This window comes from Solanum pennellii, chromosome 10, assembly GCF_001406875.1.
Source record: "Solanum pennellii chromosome 10, SPENNV200".
Classification (NCBI taxonomy): Eukaryota; Viridiplantae; Streptophyta; class Magnoliopsida; order Solanales; family Solanaceae; genus Solanum; species Solanum pennellii.
The window spans coordinates 76,285,256-76,307,471 of NC_028646.1; the positions used below are offsets into that span (position 1 = coordinate 76,285,256).

The 22,216-nt window shown below is 32.9% G+C and overlaps 1 protein-coding gene and 1 long non-coding RNA gene across 4 annotated transcripts; both read left to right on the top strand.

Annotated features, from left to right (window-relative positions):
* Positions 1-5,075: 5,075 nt before the first annotated feature.
* Positions 5,076-9,226, top strand: LOC114074380. Of its 3 annotated transcripts, none has more exons than XR_003574765.1 (3): positions 5,078-5,273; positions 5,501-5,627; positions 7,244-8,532. It is a non-coding gene; the product is annotated as an uncharacterized LOC114074380 (long non-coding RNA). The 3 variants fall into 3 exon arrangements; XR_003574764.1 differs by lacking the exon at positions 7,244-8,532 and adding an exon at positions 9,074-9,226 and having other exon boundaries at positions 5,083-5,273; XR_003574763.1 differs by lacking the exon at positions 7,244-8,532 and having other exon boundaries at positions 5,076-5,273; positions 5,501-5,806.
* Positions 9,227-10,384: 1,158 nt separating this feature from the next.
* LOC107001599 (putative glycine-rich cell wall structural protein 1) lies at positions 10,385-10,696 on the top strand. Its single transcript, XM_015199578.1, has one exon. It carries the CDS (start codon positions 10,385-10,387, stop codon positions 10,694-10,696), a length of 312 nt encoding a protein of 103 aa, XP_015055064.1.
* The last annotated feature ends 11,520 nt before the right edge of the window (positions 10,697-22,216 follow it).

The following is a 22,216-nucleotide window of genomic DNA, read 5'->3' on the forward strand; positions in this document are numbered from 1 at the left end:
CCCAGAATAATAATAATTTTGATTTTAAAAATATTTCAATGTCATAAATTATTTTTTACTTAAGTAAAAATAAAAGATGTCTCTCAAAAACAAATTTCATTAATAAATCAAACACTAAAAATCATTTCCGGAAAATATTTTCTACTCACCAACCAAACATGAGAAAATAAGTTCAAAATCTACTTGTTTTCCAGAAAAACATTTTCTAGGAAAACATTTTCCATGAAAAACATTTTCCTCCATACCAAACACACCCTAAGTCTTTATTTATTTTTTAAATTTTGTATCGAGTCAAATAATATTATATAAAATGAGACGGAGATACTACTTTTATGTTGAATCGAAATGTGATGAACGTGTTAACATATACAGCCAAAGTATGTTCCCTTTTTTTTTCTCTATTTAAACGTATGACTACATCATTTCGGACCCACCTCCTCCTTTTATCATTTATATTATAAAAATAAGTATAAAAAACTAATATACTTTGTGTCTAATCTGATCATTTACTGGGTGTGTTTGGTACGGAATTTTTTAAATATTTAATTAATTAAAATATTTTTCTTAGGAATCAAACACACACATAATCTTAGTCCAATTTTATATTATATACATCCATGTTACCATTAATGTAATAAGTACATTTTATACGGAAAATTTGGCCGAACCAAAATGACACAAGTGTTTGTTAGAATTCAAGAACATTTTTAAAAAAAAATAAAAAATGACTATTTTTTTTTTAGAAAATGTTTTTTCATCGTAAAACAAATGAATTTCTTACTTCTTTTCTAGTGTTTGAGATATATATATGTCATCTAGTAAAATATTATAAAAACGGTATATATGAGATAAAAGGTGGTAGTTGGAATGTCACAATTATATATACAATGTGTTTTCTTTATCTTCATTAGGCAAGTCATTTTCCTTATTCTTAAGGAACTTATTTTCCTACCGTTTTCCTGCGCGTACCAAACACAATAGTAGCTTTTAATTAGTGTTATCTTAATTAATTATAAGTTGGTTTAATGAAGATATAAATAAATATATTAGTGGCAAGCTAATTATGTCTTTGAAATCAATTGGTGTGTTTTATTGTCTCCAAAGAATTAAAAATTAAACAACTATTGAGTCTTCAAAAAGATGACAAATCATGAGTAAAACTTGGTGATTATGTTTGCTCATTTACTCTATTGGCTTGTAGACCTCTTAAGAAGGGAGGTTAATTAGATTAATTTGTTTAATTATTCTTTTCATTGTGATTCAGCATGCATGCATCCTTCTAATTATTATTATTGGAAATATTTATGATTATTAAATTAAGGAAGAAGATTATATGATAAGACACCTATGTGTATCATCAATCACCTTAGCTTCATTTAATTTCAACAGTGGTAAAATGGTGCACGCCAGGTTGGGACAAATTACTAGCTTAATTAGTTAATATTTAAGTCAATCCATAATATCAATCTGAGTTGTGATATAGTGACGAGACTGTTTTACATTTAATCAGATGTTTCAAATTTGAGATATGAGTGTGGAGAAAATTCTGCTGGCACAGTTACCCCCAAATGGATGCTCAAATACGTAATCCTGATTTAATGGGGCTCCTACATAGGATCCATACACTAGAGGGGAAACGGAAAAAATATCAATTCTTAATTAGATTAATTAAGCATTTTTAATTAATTAGTGGGTTGGTGGAGGAGAAAGTATGCATGGATTCAAATAAACTTAAAATTTACAGAAATTTACTTTTCATCTTTATTTGTCTTATATATTAAACAACTTTATTTATTTGGTTTTAAAAAATAAGAGATAAATATAAGAATAGTATGTTATGTGATACTTATATATTTTGAAAGCTAAAGAATAAGGATTGAAAATTAATATAAATATGTGTCTCAAAAGAAAATACTTTGGCTAATTATTAAAAATGAGGAAAACCAATATTCTTCTTTTCAATGATTAATTTATTTTATTTTTTGCAAAATGTTTTACAAAAATTAAAATTGAGAAAAACTGAAGGGGGCAGCTGTGCTTTCAAAGTTTCAGTTGGGACTTCACTTTCCAAAATGAAGGTTTTGTCTTGTACTGATATTAAGGTTTTCAATCATTAATTAATAACAATATTAGTTTATAAATTAATTTATTCTAAGTGTTATTAATTAAATAACTTTAAAATTATAAGTATTTGTGTTATAACAAATTCTCTCTATAACATATATAAGTGATAAATAAAGAATGATATTTTTTTAATTTGTTTTAAAAAGAATAATCTCTTTCTTATTTTGGTAATAACTTTTTATATGCATGTATAAGTCATAAGATTAAATGATAATTTTGTATATTTAACATAATTTTAATTTAGTATCACATGATCAATTTTTTTTTATTTTCTTAAATTCTATATCAAATCAAATTATACTATTCTTCGTGAAACGGAGGAGATAAGTACTATTACTTTTGATAAATTTTTGAAGTAGAAGAAAGTTTGTGTGGGCCATGTTTGTATCATTTTCGACGATTGCTGCTTTAAAAAAAGAATTGTGGTTAAAAGTAAGCCTTTTTTTAAGTCATTAGATAAAAGTTATAGTAGTTTCCTTTAAGCATAATAGATAAATAAAAGACGTTATTTAGTTTAGCTTCGACTTGTAAGACATTATTTAGTGGGAAACTTACATAAATATACTATAATAAAAAAATATTTATCATTTATAGCAATAATATTTTTACCTCACTTGATCACTTTTAATTCATTTATAATACAAGTTTAATACATATTACAAAGAACAATATATTATTCACATATAATACAAATTTTAATGATGAATAATACATTTATCACACATTTTAATACACTTATAATACAATGTGACAATTTTTTACCAAACAAACATGATATATTTCAAAAAACAATTATAATTCATATATATTGCATACATAATACACTTTTAATACATATTACAGATTTAACAAAGCATTGCTATAAATGGTAATAAACAAAAAGTATCGCTAAAATCAGTAATTATTTTTTAAAATGTATTAATTTATGTAATTTTTCCTTATTTAGTTTAGCTTCAATTTGTATTCATATTTTTAAATTTTAGCGTAGATAAATACATAAATTTATATTAAATTAAATAAGTAAATATATTCATCTTATGTGGTATTCTTACATGGTAAAATTTGCATTTTATGTGGCGTTTTATGTATATTATATCGTGTAAGATGTATCTGCTTATTTATTTGATTTATACAAATTTAAATTTGTATTTATTTATGCATATTCAAAGTTGAAGAATGTAGATACAATTGATGCAATTGTATATTATTCTAATGTCATGTGTATATTATTGTGTTGTAAGTAAAGTAATATATAGGAAAAACTGTATATAATAACACATTATATCAAAATAAATGTTATAAATATGCTTTGATTTAATTGTATCCTATAGCAAACTATAGTTATTTTCGCCACTTTCCTTGGTGTCTCATTTGGTGGCAGTCTCCTCGCCTCTCTCGCTTTTTATACAAACACAAATGTATAAAATGTGTTTGTGTTTGTATAAAGCGAGAAGAAACTGTATAAATACATATATTTTCGTCCCCCCTCTCTCCCTCTCCCAGATTTCGCTCGCCACTCTCCCTAATCTCGCCCGCCGCCCTCGCCTCTCTCGCTTATACAAATAGAAATGAAATGTATAAATTGCGTTTCTGTTTGTATAAAGCGAGAGAAAATTGTATATACACATTCAAATACATATATTTTCGTCCTATACACTTATAATTATACAATAAAAATACTCCCTTGCCAGTTTCTTTTGTCTTTCTCTCTTTCCCGTTTTATACAAATTCAAATTGTATATAATTTCTCTCTTTCTCGTTTTATACAATTCGATTGAATTGTATATTCCCTGCCCAAGTCTCTTTTGCCTTTCTCTCTTTCTCATTTTTATACAAATTCAAATTGTATATAATCATCCTATACACCTATGATTATACAATACAAATATTTCCCTACCCAGGTCTCTTTTGTCTTTCTCTCTTTCTCGTTTTATTCAAATTCAAATTGTATATAATTTCTCTCTTTCTCGTTTTATACAATTCACTTCAATTGTATATGTGTAGCGAATTATACATATATATTTTTGTTATGAAGCGCAATTATATAAACTTTGCTATGACATACATATATGAATTTTGTGTTTGTTATATGTGAAAGTTGTCCTAATATATAAGATATACATTAAACATATACAAGCATACATCAATACATCAATAAGATACAATATACATAATTCATAAAATAAATTAATTGTTTTGTTTTCACAATCTAAAGGAGAGAGTTATTAATGGTGTTATATAGGACCGTAGGGGACACATACTTGATAATTGACAATAAGAAGTGACAAATGACCTACACCAAATTTCCATTGAAAAATCTCTCTAAGTGCATGTTGTTTCCATGTTATTTATAACTTGAACTAGAAAAGGTGTAAAAGCTCAAGCAAAGCTATTATGATCTACGATAAGTTATGAGATTTGAGTTTCATATCAATTTAATTGAGAGTAAATATGGAATTTATATAGCGTTGAGCCCTTTCATCATGACATATTATTTTGTGTTGAATTGTGTTTTCTTTCGATTGAATTTGATTAGGCTCCTTATGTTTTCAATCAAGAGGATACAAAATAAATCAAGTATGAGATTTGAGTTGCATATTAATTTAATAAAGGGTTAATATGTAATTTATATAACGTTGAGTTCTTTTATCATTACATATTATTCTGTGTTGAATTACTTTTTCTTTCGATTGAATTTGATTAAGCTCCTTATATTTTCAATCTAAGAGGATACAAAATAAATCATATTGATAATTATAATAAACGTACCGACAATGAGTTATGTGGATGAAACGTGTTAGCATTTATGTTTTCATGACCAAATGGTACTATGTGGAAGAACTCGATACTCTTTAATATATACTCCCAAATCTAATTAAAGAGAAATAGTAAGTATACCTAACTCAACTAAATTTCCTCCTAATATTTATTGACTACTTAAAACTTGATGTCTTAATTAATATTAATTATTACTCTTATATTAGAAAAGGCATATTCTACATGCCTGCTTTATAGGTCTGAGGATATTTTAGTCTTTTTAGTACTCCATTTTGGCTACGTGTTCTGTTGTTGTGCTTTCAGTGTACTCATCACTGCGGACTACGATCTATGCACACCAAAAGTTCTCTTTTCTCCGGCATTCTGTTGAGGTAAGCTTCTTTATATGGTTTCTTTGGCTTTTTTGTGATCTTCTTTGTTTTCCTCAAAATTGATGATTTTTTCTTCTTTTTTCAGTTGGTTTTAGTGTTGATGTTCAATTTTTGTTATGTGGTTGTGTTTTTTCTGTTTAATTACTGATTTTTGCTTTGTTTATTACATGCAACAATTAATTTAGTCTGTCTTCATCATAATTCTTTTAAATCTTATCTGTTCATAGATGGTTCTTTGTCGAAATTAACTTTTTGGGTTCCTTAATTCCACACGGTTATAATGGTACTCGTGCATATGCTCAATCAAAATTAGCCAACATTTTACATGCCAAGGAATTGTCAAGACAACTAAAGGTAACTAATTAATTCCCTCATTACACCTTTATTTTACTTCCGTTTATTCGCAGCGATTTAATTTCTTTATTTTCATCAGAATAGATAAGATCGTGAATCAATGAATTCTTTCATAACGTAATAATACCTAGGTTCTCTATGCATCTACCATGAATATAAATTTACTTTTATTGTATCAATTATCATTTCAATGATGAACTTCTCCCATAGTTTTTTAGTTGTTAGAACCATTAAAATCATAACATAAAAATGCATATATAGCTACACAAATATATATATGTTTATATATATATATATATATGACTAAAAATATTCCACTTTGTACCTAAATTCTTTTTCCCTCTTCTGATGCTTCTTGATAAGTGCTTACTACTGAAAAGCAGGAAAAATGTAGCACTAAGTAAATAGTATGGATATAATATCCAATGTAAACAATGAGGCCACAAACAATTGCTTTTGTATGTTGTGCGTTAGCCCAAAACGGTGTGTGTGCGCCTATTTAGCTCGCAAAATTTTTTCAAACATTGGGCCCGTGCAAGCACAGGCCATATCTTCCTAGTATTATATAGATATATGATGCATTTGGTCGAGCAAGATTTTGAAGATTAATAAAATGTAACACATGAGTACGTAGTAAGTACCAATTAATTACATCAAAATATATAATAATAAATGTACGATAGAATTCCTTCGTTTTGACATAGTATAAATTTTGAGAGTCGAACGTATCTTTTAATTAAAATTCTATGTATATCTTTTGAATACTCTAAGTTTTTAACAACTAATTTTATTTTATTTTCAAATATATAAATTCAAATTAAAAAAACTTTAAGTTTCTCGAATTTGTGATCAAAATGTAAAACTATAAATTTTGAAATTACAACTATGTCACGTCAATTCAAACAAAGGAAATAGTACCTTTTAAATTCTTCTTGAGTTATATATATTTCTCGTCTAATTATATTTTGGAGAATAATAATGAGTGGAGTATATCATATTAACATAATATAACACTAATTATTTTATATATATAAGAGGAAAAGGTCAATGAATAAATACTATACTTTTGAAAAGATAATATATGATTATAATCTATTTTGTCATTCACTCTTTGCGTCCTCATTTACGCGATTCAAATAAGATTTTGTCGATCAATTATATTTTTATATAATTTTAAAATCATTTAACTTATTAATTATTATTATTTAAATATTTTTTACGTAATTTTTAAATGAAATCATTTATCAACATTATATTAGGAAAAAAACTACCGTATGTTTTTCTCTGTTTTGTGCTAAAATATATTTATGCTAATCCAATATTCTCTTAATTATTGTTAGCTAAAATACAAATCACTAGCTTTTGAACCTTCATCGTCACTAAGATTATGAGATTTCTTTTGATTCTAACTTTTATCTCTGCCATATAAATTTACGTAAATGCCCTTGAAGTGTTAAAATAGACATGTTGACCTAATGTTTTTACACGTAAAACTCTATCTTGATGTGCTCAATCGACCAATTCTAGTGAACTCCAAATTACTTTTTTTTTAATTAAAGTTTAATAAATAATTATTCTGTAATAAATATTATTTTTATTGACGGTGATGAAAGCAGAAAGCTTGAGCTTGCCTCACAGAAGAAGATAGGAACTAAAATTTTGGTGGAAAAATAAATTGCAAACGATTAATTCAAACCGAATGTTATAGCCGTAGTTTTATTTTATTTGAAATTCGTAGTAACATCTCATTTTTTTGCCATTTGATTAGGCATATATAATTAGCCATTTTTGGTATACAATTATTCATTCGGTATACAAAATGTATAAAATGCGGTTGTATTAGTATAAAGCGAGAGAAACGTGTATATACAAGTACAAATACATATATATTCATTCTATACACTTATAATTATATAAAAACAGATCTTATTATACAAGTTACAATGTATAGATAATTTTATACAAATTTGAACAATTTGTTTAAAATTGGATGTATCTGGTGAATTATACAAATCAAAAGTTTCATACACTACATCAAAGATGAGCTTTAGCGGCAATTAATTAGCAATTGCCACTAAATATGTATTTTTAGCGGCAATTAGCTCTCTTTGTATATGTCCCTAAAGACCTTAGCGACATTGATCTAATGACACTTAACTAATGCCGGTAAAGACTTAAGCATTCTTTATTGATGTGTTTTTTTATCGCTGCTAAAAGTTATTTTTGTTATAGTGATAGCAACATAAAATTTATTATGAAACGCAATTATGCAAACAATAATTATTACATACAAATATGAATTTTATGTTTGCTATAAGTAAAAGTTACTCTATTTTGATTTGGGCCGATGTACTCTAATAAACGTTATGGTCCATCTGAAAGAGAGAATACATTGGCCCAATTTTGTCTAATTATTGAGCTCTGGCCTCTAGCCCAAGTTGTCTCAGACCATAAAACGTATTCTGATCCTTTATCATTACAAATTGCATATATATTAGGTTTTGTAAAGTTATCTTATCTTATTAATAAGTAGTATATAGAGGATATATCAATGTATTATTCAATCGAATATTATATGTTATATGTTGATAATCGTATTTGTCGAAATGAAATATGATATAATATAATTGGACTCGTGGTTACACGTGCCTATCTCATCTAGTATTATAATTAGGGGGAGCTTTCACATATAACCACTAAAAAATAGTCTAATTACTCTCTATAGCTATAGCTTGATAATTACAATTCGTAGCTACATGTTATAGGGAAGAGAGAGACGAGTTAGACAGGGAGAGAGAGGGCAAAGAGTGTGAGAGAGGTGAATTGTATATGTATATTGGTCAGATAATTGTATATTATACATATGTATTTGTATATATGGTAAGAGAGTTTGGGAGAGAGAGGAGAGAGGCGAGCGAGTTTGGGAGAGGGAGGAGAGAGGCGAGCGAGAGAGGGCAGAGAGTGGAAGAGAGGTGAATTGTATATGTATATTGATTAAATAATTGTATATTACACATATGTATTTGTATATTCTGGCGAATTATACGTATACAAATGTGGGTATTTATACAAACTCGAAGTCAGCCCACATAATTAATGTATAATGTTAGTCGTGAGTGATAATTATGCAAACTATAATTATGATGAGTAATTAAATAGTATAACCTTGTTTAACCACATAATTTTCTCTTATAGTATACTAGAAGGAGGCAAAGTCATGTCAATTAGTGTTTTGAAATGATATTTATTTGCTGTACCTGAAAATAATAGGACTAATGTAATTTTAATAAATCTTAAAATAGTGAACTATTTTGAAGATTAATCGATAATTACATAAAATTAGATTTTTCATTGGTTACCTACTGACGAAATTTAGGTCAAACACAGATTCTTTATTTGTACTTTACTTGCAAGCCTGATTAATCATGTCTTTGTTTATGTTTCAGCCTCTTGGATTGGAACAAATTACTATAATGCGTCCGCCTATTAATTAGTTGACATTTATCACAAATTTTACGAATGTACGGTTCATATTATTCATTCCTTCCTTAATTCTGAATCTCCATTTCTTGAATAAATAAGTTTTTTGTAATTTTAAATTATATTTCTACTAAAAAAGGGTTAAACTTAAAACACTTCTTCAAATCTTTATTATGGAGTCTATAATTATACACCCTTTCATTAAATCGTAAGGACTTATTTCAATTTCGACTCTTATCTTATGGAAGGAATAATTTTAGGCAAAAGTATTCGTTATCCTCCTGAACTTGAAGTTTTTTTATTTGGTGTACACCTAAACTATATTTTATTTTAATTACCCCCTCAAACTTGTTTATTCCACCATTGCGTACATCGTTTGTCCACTGTTCCTATTGTGACTACACGCGCGCGTCAGCTGGCAAAAGTGGTGATGATGTGAATTTCCACCTGAATATATAATAGCCACCTAGATAAATTAAAATGACAAAAAATAAATATCATATTTATGGTTCCACTACAAGCACAAGGTCATTTAAACCAACTCCTCCACCTCTCTTGCCTCATCTCAGCCTATCACCTCCCACTCCACCTCGGTCAAGCAAAAAACCGCATTCATGGTTGAAATCTACTCTCCACCTCCACTGTCAAATTCGATGAATTCTTAATCCTAAATTATGAAACCCCAACTCCAAATTCATACGTTTTCTGATGAACAAATTAAGGAATTAGCAAATACGTTGGAGAAAAGTGATAAAAAAATTATATGGGTAATGAAGTAAGGTTCAAGTTCATGGGTAATGAATACTTTTATCAATATTAAAAAAAATGGAGATTTACGTTTTTTTACTGTTTTAGCTTTATGAGATGGCAAAAAATCACTCCCTCACGTGCCTAGTAGAGTGTGATTTCAATTTCTACGCAAGTTGGACTAAAAAAATTACATCATTGAATGAATAAACAAGTTCAAGAGATTCAAATAAAATAAAATTTAGATATACACCGAATAAAAAACTTCAAATTTAAGGGAACAACAAATACCTTTGCCAATAATTTTGAAGTATGCACCTTTTTTCTTTATATTGCTACAGCCTACAAGAATTTAGCTGTCATATGAAGATTGAAGATAATAAAAAAGAATCCAAAGATATTGGCCCCATTGAGAAAATTATTGTTGTCTTTATCCCTTCAACATTAAGCAAAATGCCACTATTTCGATGCAAAACACATGTTACTTAACCATTCATTTATTTTCGATTCGATTTTATCATAATTTTATAATGGTTAGTAAAACCACCTTCTGCTTTTGCTTTCTAAATCGTAAGAGTAGCAAAACTAAGGAGGAAGGATCGTCGAATTCAAAATCAAGTCGAAAAAGTAGAGATATCAATGCTGATTATAACCGTGCCGATGGTAGTAGCCACGGCGGAGCCACCTCCAATACTGGTGGCAACGATGCCGGAGCAGCGGCAGTTGCGTTCGTAGCCACCTCACATCTAACTGACATGGATGGTGGTGCGGATGGTAGTTCTCACGGTGGAGGTGGCGGCGGCGGCGGTGGCGGTGATGGCGGAGGCGGAGGAGGAGAATGAGATCTGAAAGGGATGAGGTTTTTTTCAGATTGATTTTCTGTGGTTTGATTATTGTGTGTGCGCGAGTTGTTCTATCTTTATGCATATTATATTATGTGTATTTCTATCTGATTTGTATATTTCACGTATCTTTTAATTTAATAATCTGGTTGGATAGTGCATGTTACTCATTAGCAACTTTTGTCATTATTGATCTCAAAACATCATGCTACTTTGATAGACCATTCGAATGATTGAATTGATGACTTCTTCGATCTTTTCAACTGAACCTAACGGAGTTCACTTTGAGGGCCATTTCTACTCATAGCAAAGCCTTTGAAATCCGCTTTATTGTTCAAGTAAATCGTTCATGTTAGATTGACTTCCTTTTTTTAGGTGATAGCTAAACTTTGCTATAAAAATCGATCAACAGAACATAATAGAAGGTAATTATAACTAAACTAGAGCGTTCAAATTAGTTATATATTTCATCAAACTCTTTAACTCTTAAATAATACTAAAAGACGAGACCTTTTTTAATTCCAAAATCAAGAACAGGCAAGAACGAATTCAGAAAAACGAACAAAATTTATATATTCAATATATGTCATTGATCCAGAATATTTTGTTTGTAATATGACTTCATGCTTATAAGTGTGAGTTGAGAAAATTGATGTGGAGCACTTTACTTAAGAAATCAGGATTAGGCATGGCGCCTGTGAAGAAAGATCTATGTAACATACTTGTAAGTTTATGTGTAAGTACGTATAATTTTACATTAAAATGTAGTGGTGGTTATTAATTTATTTTCCAACTAATTAATTAGGGAAAATGAAGCGGTTAAATAAGTATATATTAGTAGTTAATTCGTCAGCATATTTATAATTTATTAATTACTATTCGCAATTAATAATTCCAATCAGCCGCTTTTTTAGTTTGTATAATATAATTTGTATAACTTTTGTATAATATAATTTGCGTAACTGTTTAAAGTTCAGATGTTTGTGCTTGTATAAATTCATTATTTCGAATTTATATCAAACATAAATACAAATCAATTAATACTAACCAGCTCGTACAAGCACGAATGAAAATAACTCAATTACGCATACATACTTGGGAATCATACAAAATGAGGTCCGCTATAGTAGCTTAAAGTAGAGTTACAATCCGTAAATATACAAAATATAGGTAAGGGGCTTAATTAAGTTTATTATAGTGACTATTTGCAAAATATCCTCAATTAACCAGACATATTATATAAATACATCATTTAACCTGAACCTCAAATGACTTCTATGCTTTTTAACCTGACCTCAAATGACTTCTATGCTTTTCAACTTTATGTGAGCATAAATGACCATTTAAATTTTGTATAAAATTAAACAAGTATACAGATGCATCATATACGGAATAATATACGTGGAATGTCATGTAAAATATTGCGTATGATGCAAGTTATCACGTAGAATATTAAGTAGAATATGTACACCTACTTATTCAACTATATACAAAATTTTTGAGTATTAATCTATATACACTTAAAATTAAAATTGTTAAATAAGTCCAAACTAAAAAGTGTTTATTGTATTATAATATTGACATCATAATGTGGGGCGGTAGGATTGGGTCACCCCACTTCCGGCTAACAAATGTCATGTAGTTATTTCATATTAATTATATAGTAGNCATTTAGCTCAGAAAATTTGTTTAATGTTGGGCCCGTACTTGTACGGGTCATCCCTACCTAGTACTATATAGAAGTGGCTTCAAGCAAGCTGATGCTCGTCGACATGCTTGCATGTCCACATAAGGGCTATTTGAGTATTTTAATATTAATAGGCTACCTTTATGATTGTTGTACCAAAGTAATGATGTTAGTGTACCATTCTGTTGTTGGACCAAAAAACCAGCTAATATTTTCTTAATTCTTTATGTGTCCCCCCAAAAGATGAATGCACTCGCTGACTTGTAAGCCTAATTGCTGCTTTCTAATGCTGCTACATCTGCCTAACCTTTTTAAATTTATTTCTAATCATAAATCTATACTACAATGATTTTTATTATATTTTTGATAACTGGCATATTATATTCATACCCAAAAAATATTTACAAAATAGTACCAGCAGCCTGGACAAGCCGCATCTTCATGTGTTCAGTAAACCTCAGTAAAACCTATAACAAACTAAACTAGGCATATGCAAATCATACAAGATAAGCAGCTAAATTTCTTGGAGTCTATTTCCAATTAACAAAATCTCTCCCACTAATGTATTTATGTAACACCAAATCTTTGATTAATAAGTCAGAGTGAAATGGCCTGTCTTTGAAAACGAATGCAGTTTTGAGCTTGCCACACCATATATACGGCCATAGCAAAGGCATAATTGGTTATCTCGGCTAGTCCACCTCTGTTTCTTGCAAGTAAACTCATCTGCTTTACTTCAGTCCACCAGTCCATGATGTGTCTACGAAAACCCAACCAATTCAATACACGAATCCATATGCTACCAAAGAATAAATGATCAAAAGTCTTTGTATGTTGTCCACGGCACAATCAGGTGGTATATTGATGCCGAACTTCTGCATCCTCTCAATTGTTGCAAGTCTTCTCTGGATGGCTATCTAGAGGATGAATTTGTGCCTAGGATGAATTCTTGATTGCAACGTTAACTGTTTCCAGGTTACTCTAGGATGGTTAGGAATCAGTAAAATATACATCTTATGAATTGAAAATTTATCTCTCATTTGTGCTTGTTTCAGTTGTTGTTTTAGTGTTCTAATTTGATTTGCAGTTTCTCTGTAGCCTCCAACACCTTTCTCACTACCCAAGAAGCATTCTTGGGAATTCTGATATGGCTAATGTCTCCTTTATTTATGTAGTAACTATGAACCCATTGGACCCACAAACAAGCCTTCTTCCTATCTATATCCCATAGTAGTTTTTAGACTGCAAATGCCCAGATTCATAACATTGAGTCCACCTGCAGCCTGGTAGGCAGATAGTTTGTAATATCTCGTAATTCGATATAACTAGGAATAAGCAAAAAAAAACTAAGAATATTAACTTTAGGAAAGAAAGGGGAAGATCTGGAAATTTTCTAAGTTCAAGAAGTGAGTTTCGGTCATTTTCAAATGGCCATAAATTCTAGCTTAGGAGGAGTAAGAGGTAGATATGGGTATGGTTAAAAATCTCTTGGAAAGATCTTTTCAATGACGCCAAGTTTGCACAATTTCAATATTGTATGGGAGAGATATCACTTTCAGAAGTTTGGGTTGTTGAAGTAAAGAAAGTCCAATCCGAATTTAAGGAAGGACAAACTAGTCTTTTTACCCACTTATTTCCTAATTCATTTTAAGGGTGTAATTGGGATAAAATTAAGTTTTAGTTCAGATTAGAAAAGTTCTTTTACGCTTAGAGTTTGAGAGAAAAGAGAAGAGAAGAAGGAGAAAAAGAAAGATCAAGATTTCGCCAAGAACGCCAAGGGATTTCAAGTGGAATTCGTCGAGGGTGATATTTATTAAGGTATGTGAGCTCTTTCGTGTTGGGTAAATCATCCGCACATCAATCTTGTTTCAATTCAGAAGTTTAGAAGTTGACTCATGATTAGAAGTGAGTACTTAATAATCACGTCAAATCTCTTTTAGGTTGAGTTGATTGCACGCCCATTGATGTTGGTTAGTAGTTTTCGATGTTGTTTTTGAGTTATATGGGCATTGAAGTATTGATGATCCTAGGGGTTTGGGGATGAAACCATAGAGGTTTAGACGATTTAGGTCCATAGAACGAGTTGAAAAATTCGAGAGACGCAGCTGCGCAAAGCCAGGCCCGCCGCGCCTGCAGTGCGCCAAGAGATGGATTCAATCAACTGGGCCTGGCACGGCGCACCACCAGTGCGCTAGGACTAAGCCTCAGTCAATTGAGGTCGGCGCGACACGCCACCAGTGTGCCCGGATCGGCGTTTTTTGCCCAATTTTTGTAGTTTAACCCTTTTAAGTCCTTCTAAGGTACATTAACACCTTCCAATGATTCTACTTACAACAAATGATTTTTAATCACCTCGAAATCACTAAAGAACGCAAATCATAACCTTGAGTCCATAATTCAATTCAAGGAAAGTTAAGATCAAAGTAAAAATACTTAAGAGTTAAGTCTAGAAATTAAGAAACAAGTCAAAGTAAAGTTTCTTACAAATTTCCAGGGTCTTTATTAAACGTTTTAACTTCGTTTTAAGGCTCAAGTTTCAAGTCAGAGTAAATAGTAAAAGTTTGAAGTGTTTCCTTCAAGAAATATAAGTGAACTAAGTTTTCCCTAAGGATTGAGTTATGGTCAAGAGTTTCAAGTTAATCAAAGAGTAAAGAGTTGACTTTAATTCTCAAAAGTTATAAGGGAACTAAGTATTCCCTGAAAGTTTGTAAATTTTTCACATATAAGTTAAGAACGGAAACTGAGATTTCAAAAGAGATTTCATGCCAGTTTTCAGAAAAGAGTAATCTCTTTCAAAATTAAGCAAGAGAGAAAACTGATATTTCCAAGATAGTCTTTGAGCTAAGTAAGCACTAATCTCAAATCACAGAAGTCGGTATGTTTTAAAAATATAAGAGCTAATATAATGATATTTTTGGGAGTAGTATTAAGAACCAATATGGAGGAGAGTTCAGATAACTCCCAACCCCCATAATCCATATAGCCACCATGGGTTGAAAGTCGTACTTTTTAGATGATACCTCGCGTACTTTTTAGCATAGACTAGTTGATCCATTAGGTAGTTCAGGTTCTATATTGATGGCAAGGTATAGGAAGACCCCGACAGCGTTGAGGCAAAACGTTGTATCACAACTCTAGCTCTTAGTGATGATTGTCGGTTAGAGAAACTCCCACAGAAGTTAGATGAATTTATATATATATAAATCAGTTTATTTGTATTTTACATACATCTCAGAGATATTTGTATCATTGTATACATTCAAAATTTACAACATGTTTTCAACAAGCTTTTATTTATATTTCACTTGTGTTTAATTGCTTTATATTGAAATGAGTCTATCATGTTGAGTTGAGTTGATCCAAGTAAGTTCTTCAGTTTCTTTCAGACTCTTTCTAGCCTATGTTGTTAGCATTCCAACTTGCATATTTGTACATTCAATGTACCGATGACAGTTGGCCTGCGTTGTCTTATGATGCAAACGCATGTACTTAGGATCAACATCCAGCGCCTCATTGATCCAGCTTGAGCACTCACAATCTGTGGTGAGCCTCATTGCATTCCGGAGGACTCTTTTATTGCTTTCTGGTCTTTTTATTTATAGAATGTTGCGGGGTTTGTCCCAACATTCATCTTAGTATTATAGAGGCTTTATAGACAGATACTCAGTCAGACAATTTAGATTTGAGTCTCCATATATTTACATTTTAGATGTTTTGTCATGATATTTAAGTGTCATTTTGTCCAAGACAATTATTTTAAGTATTTCTTATGAAAATGTTTTCTCGTTTATGTTGAGTTAAGTCTTTCGTTGAGTTAAGTAAGATAGGACAAGGGTCCACTCAAGTCCAGCAATGGTCATCGGGTACCGGCCACGTCCAAGGTGTAGGCTCGGGGCGTGATAAATTTGTTATCACAACACAGAGTTCAAGAGTCATAGGGAGTCTATGAAGTCGTTTTGGTAGGGTCTTAGTCATCCGTGCGAAGTGCGCCACATATATGATTAAGAGGCTGTGACATTTAGGAATTCCTTTACTTCTTTTATTTCCCTTTTTTGTGTTAGAGTGTATCTCTAAAAATTTCCCTCTAGTTCGTGCTTGCGCGTGTTTTAGTTAACCATGCCTCCATGAAGATCAACAAGAGGTCATCCAGCCAAAAGAAATGTTGAGGAGCCAGAAGTACCTAATGCACTGAACGTGCAACCTCAAGGAAAAGTCACCAATGCTGAGTTTTGCGAGGCTAACCGTATGTTAAGACAAGCGGTGACTAACCAAGTCAGGCAACAAAGGGGGGCTCGACAAGAAGAGTCTGACACCTTGAGGATTCGTGAATTCCTGAGAATGAATCCTCCTAGTTTCACCGGTTCGAGCACTACTAAGGATCCAAAAAACTTTGTGAAAAGTTGAAGAATGTTTTTGATGTGATGAATGTGGTTGATGCTGAGAGAGTTGAGTTAGTTGCATATCAACTAAAGAATGTGGCTAGTACTTGGTTCAATCAGTGGAAGAAGGGTAGAGATCAAGATGCACCACATTCGAGTTGGACCTGCTTTGAAGAGGCTTTCTTGAGGCATTTCTTTCCCCGAGAGCTGAATGAGGCAAAGGAAGGGTAGTTCCTTACACTGAAACAGGACTCCTTGAGTGTTCATGAGTATGGGTTGAAGTTGACCCAGTTGTCCCGCTATGCTCCTAAAATGGTTAAGGACATGAGGAGCAGGATGAACTTATTTGTTGCTGGCTTGGGTCGTGCTACAAAAAAAGAGGGCAGAGCTGCAATGCTGATAGGCGACATGGACATATCAAGGTTGATGGTGTATGTGCAACAGGTTGAAGAGAAGAAGTTGAGGGATAGAGAATTGTATAGGAAAAAGAAATCTAAGACTAGAAATGAGTCTGAGCAACAAAAAGGTGGTTCAAATCGACCACAATTACAGAAACAGAAGGGACCTGCTCCATTATCTGCTAGTGCACTTGCACCTACAGAATAAGGGTGAGTACAACAATCAGAGCTCCAGAGTTAAACCTACTTATTCTCAGGTAGCTTGGTACAAGGGGGTAATAAGTCTTCTGCATGCGCCAAGTGTGGCAGAAACTATTCAGGTACTTGTCGTGATGGCTCCACTGGTTGTTTCAAGTGTAGTTAGAATTGGCACATCATGCGAGAGTGTCTAAAGAACACACAGGAAAATGGTAATGGGGAAGCAGAGCCCAATCTTCATCAGTTGCTCCACCAGACAGGGCTGCACCTAGAGGATCCACTTCTGGTACTGGCGGAGGGGCAAACCACCTCTATGCAATCACTAGCCGTCAAGAGCAAGAGAAGTCTCCAGATGTTGTTATAAATATGATCAAAGTCTTTAATTTTGATGTTTTTTCTTTGTTAGATCCAGGAGTAAGTTTATCTTTTGTAACTTCTTATGCTGCAAATCAGTTTAAGATTCTTCCTGAGAAACTGTGTGAACTTTTCTGAGTTTCTACCCATGTTGGAGATTCAATTCTAGCAAAAAGAGTCTATCCTGATTTTTCTATTTCTATCAATCACAAGAACACCATAGATGACCTAGTGGAGTTAGACATGGTAGATTTTGATGTCATTTTAGGTATGGATTGGCTTCATGCCTGTTTTGCGTCAACAGATTGTAAAACTCGATTTGCCATGTTCCAGATTCCTAATGGGTCAGTTATACAGTGGTGTAATAGTTCAGCAGTACCTAAGGGTCGTTTCATTTCGTTACATAAGAAGAGGAAGCTAGTTTCAAAGGGACGTATCTATCACTTAGTCCGCGTTTATGACTCAAGTGCTGAGGTAACTTTTTTTCAGTCAGTTTCATTGGTAAAAGAGTTTCCAGAAGTTTTTCCTGATGACCTACCCGAAGTCCCTCCTAGGGGAGAAATAGACTTCGGCATAGACATCATTCCAGATACTCGTCCTATCTCTATTCTGCCATATAGAATGGAACCAGCAGAGTTAAAGAAGTTTAAAAAACAACCAAAAGTCATGTTAGATAAGGTTTTATTCGACTAAGTGTCTCACCTTGGGTGCTCTTGTCTCGTTCCTGCTTAAGAGGGATGACTCCCTTAGGATGTGTATAGACTACCGCCAATTGAATGAGGTTACCATCAAGAATAAGTATCCTGTTCCAAGGATACATGATCTTTTCGATCAACTTTAGGGTGCCACCTGTTTCTCAAATCTCAGATTTGGCTACCATCAGTTAAGAGTTAGGGAATGTGACATTCCAAAGACAACCTTTAGAACCAGGTATGTGCATTATGAGTTTTTAATTATGTCCTTTGGTTTGACCAATGCACCAGCAACGTTAATGGATCTTATGAAGAGAGTCTTCAAGCCTTATTTACATATGTTTGTTACCGTCTTCATTGATGACATACAAATCTATTCAAGGAATGAAGAAAATCATGCTAGTCCTTCAGAATAGTACTTCAGACTTAGGAAGAAAAATGAGTTGTATGCCAAGTTCTCCAAGTATGATTTTTGGCTTAAATCTGTGGTGTTCTTGGGCCACATAGTTTCCGGTGGTGGGATTAGAGTTGATACCCAAAAATAGAATCAGTTCAAAGTTAGCCTAGACCCACGTCTCCAACCAATATTAGGAGTTTCTTGGGTTTGGCTGCATATTATAGAACGTTTGTGCAGAGGTTTTCATCTATATCGTCTCCATTGACCAAGTTAACTCAAAGGATAGTTAAGTTTCAATAGTCCGACACTTGTGAGAAAGCTTAAGGAGTTGAAGAAGAGTTTGACTTCTACTCCGGTTTTTGATCATAAAAGAGGGTACTCAAGGTTTTGTGGTGTACTGTGATGTATCAAAAGTTGGCTTGGGTTGCGTTTTAATGCAGAATGGCAAGGTTATAGCTTATGCCTCCAGACAGTTGAAAGTTCATGAGAAGAATTGCCTACCCACGACTTAAAGTTCGCTGCTGTAGTTTTCGCTTTTTTGATATGGCATCACTACTTATATGGTGTTCATGTTGATATATCACTGACCATAAGAGCCTACAATATGTGTTCATCCAGAAAGAGCTAAATCTCAGACAGAGGAGGTGGTTAAAATTACTTAAGAATCATGACATGAGTATTCTTTACCACTCAGGTAGAGCTAATGTGGTTGCTAATGCTTTAAGCAAATTATCTGTGGGGAGTACCACCCATGTTGAGGAAGTAAAAAGGGAGTTAGCCAAATATGTACACAGGCTTGCACGCCTAGGAGTCAAACCTATGGATTCCGCAGAAGGAGGAATAGTGGTGACCAATGGTGCCGAGTCATCAGTAGTGTCAAAATTGAAAGAGAATCAAGACCAAGATCCCATTATTCTTTTGAAGGTGAATGTTCATAAGCAAAGAGTATTGACTTTTCAACAAAGGGGAGATGGTGTGCTGAAGTATCAAGGTAGATTGTGTCTACCTAGGGTGGATGGACTCCAAGAAATGATCATGGAGAAAGCTCATAACTCCAGATACTATATTTATCCAGATTCCACCAAGATGTACCGCGACTTGAGAGATATATATTGGTGGAAAGGTATGAAGAAGGACATTGCAGAGTTTGTTGCCAAGTGCCCTAATTGCCAACAAGTGAAAGTAGAACACCAAAGCCGGGATGTTTGGCTAAAAATATAGAAATCCCGAATGGAAGTGGGAGATGATTTATATGTACTTCATCACAGGGTTACCAAGGTCTGGCAGGCAGCATGATTCGATTTGGGTGATTGTCGATAAAAAGACAAAATAAGCCCACATCTTGCCTGTAAAGACCACTCATTCGGTATAGGAGTATGCAAAGTTATACAGGTGGTGAGACTTCATAGACTCCCAGATTCAATCATTTCAAATAGAGGTGCACACTTTACCGATCAACTCTGGAAGTCCTTCCAGAAAGGTTTGGGTTCAAAGGCGAATTTAAGCACTACTTTTCATCCTTAGACTAATAGGGAAGCAGGGCGTACTATCCAGACCTTAGAAGATATGTTGAGGACTTGTGTAATTTATTTCAAGGGGAATTGGGACGATCAACTACCTCTCATCGAGTTTGCTTACAACAATAACTATCATTCGAGCATCCAAATGGCTCCATATAAAGCTTTGTATGGGAGAAGATGCAGATCTCCTATTGGATGGTTTGAATTTGGTGAAGCAGGTTTTATAGGACCGGATCTAGTTCACCAAGCAACGGAGAAAGTGAAGTGATTCAAGAGAGATTGAAAATGGCACAGAGTCATCAAATGTCCTACACAGATATGAGGATGAGGTAGTTGGAGTTTGAAGTGGATGACTAGGTATTTCTGAAAGTTTCACCCATGAAGGGTGTTATGATGTTTGGTAAGAAGGGTAAACTTAGTCCCCGGTATATTGGAACTTATTAGACATCCAAGAGAGTTGGCAAGGTAGCTTATGAGTTAGAGCTACCACAAGAATTCGCAGCCGGTATTTCATGTCTCCATGTTGAAGAAGTGCATGGGATCCTTCATTGTAGTACCAACTGAAAATGTTGGGATTAATGATATCTTATCATATGAGGAGACTCTGGTCTAGATTTTAGAACACCAAGTTCGCAAGTCGAGAACAAAATAGGTTGCATCAGTCAAGGTCCTTTGGAGGAACCAATTTGTTAAATAAGTGACTTGGGAAGCTGAAAAGTTAATGATGAAGAGATATCCACATCATTAGTAGTTCTCTTCGTAGTACTTTATAATTCATTAGTAAGCATATTGTTACTTCATTTTGATTGATAAGTGTTAAACGTGAGGTTGTCATTCCTAGCTTAGTGAAAGAAATATCATTCGAGGACAAATGTCTCAAAGGGAGAGATATTGTAACATCTCGTAAGTCGAACTAGGAACAGCAAACATAAGAATATTCTTTTGGAAAAAAATGAGAAAATCTGGAAATTCTCCAAGTTCAAGAAGTGAGTTTTGGTCGTTTTCAAATAGTCATAACTTCTAGATAAGGAGAAGTTAGAGGTAGATCTGGGTACGGCTGGAAATCCCTTGTAAAGATATTTCCAATGGCACCGAGTTTTCACGATTTCAATATCATATGAGAGAGATATATGTCTTTTGCAAGTTGGGTTGTTGAAGTAAAGAAAGTCCAATCCGGAATCAAGGAAGGGCAAACTAGTCTTTTTACTCACTTATTTCCTAATTCGTTTTAAGGGTTTAATTGGGGTAAAATAAGTTTTAGTTCATATTAGAAAAGTTCTTTCACGCTTGGGGTTTAGGAGAAAAGAGAAGAGAAGAAGGAAAAGGGAGAAAGATCAATATTCTCCAAGAACGCCAACGTATTTTGAGTGGAATTCATCGGGAGTGATACTTATTAAGGTATGTGCTCTCTTTCATGTTGGATTAATTCATCTTCACATTAATCTTGTTTCAGTTCAGAAGTTTAGAATTTGGTTTCATGATTAGAAGTGAGTTCTTGATAATCTCGTCGAATCTCTTTTTGGTTGAGTTGATTGCATGCCCATTGATGTTGGTTAGTAGTTCCCGATGTTGTTTTTGAATTAGATCTGATGGGTATTTAAGGTATTGATAATGCTAGGGGTTTGGGGATGAAACAATAGAGGTTTAGGCGATTTGAGTCCAGAGAACGAGTTGAAAAATTCGTCATACACACTTGGGCAAAGCCAGGTGCGTCGCACTTGTAATGCACCAAAAGAGGGCATCAGTCAACTAGGTTGGCGTGCGCCCTAGCAGTGCGCTAAAACCAAGCTTCAGTCAACTGAGGGTGGCGTGGCGCGCCACTAGTGTGCCCGGATCGACATTTTTTGTCCAGTTTTCGTAGTTAAACTCTTTTAAGTCATTCTAAGGTACATTAA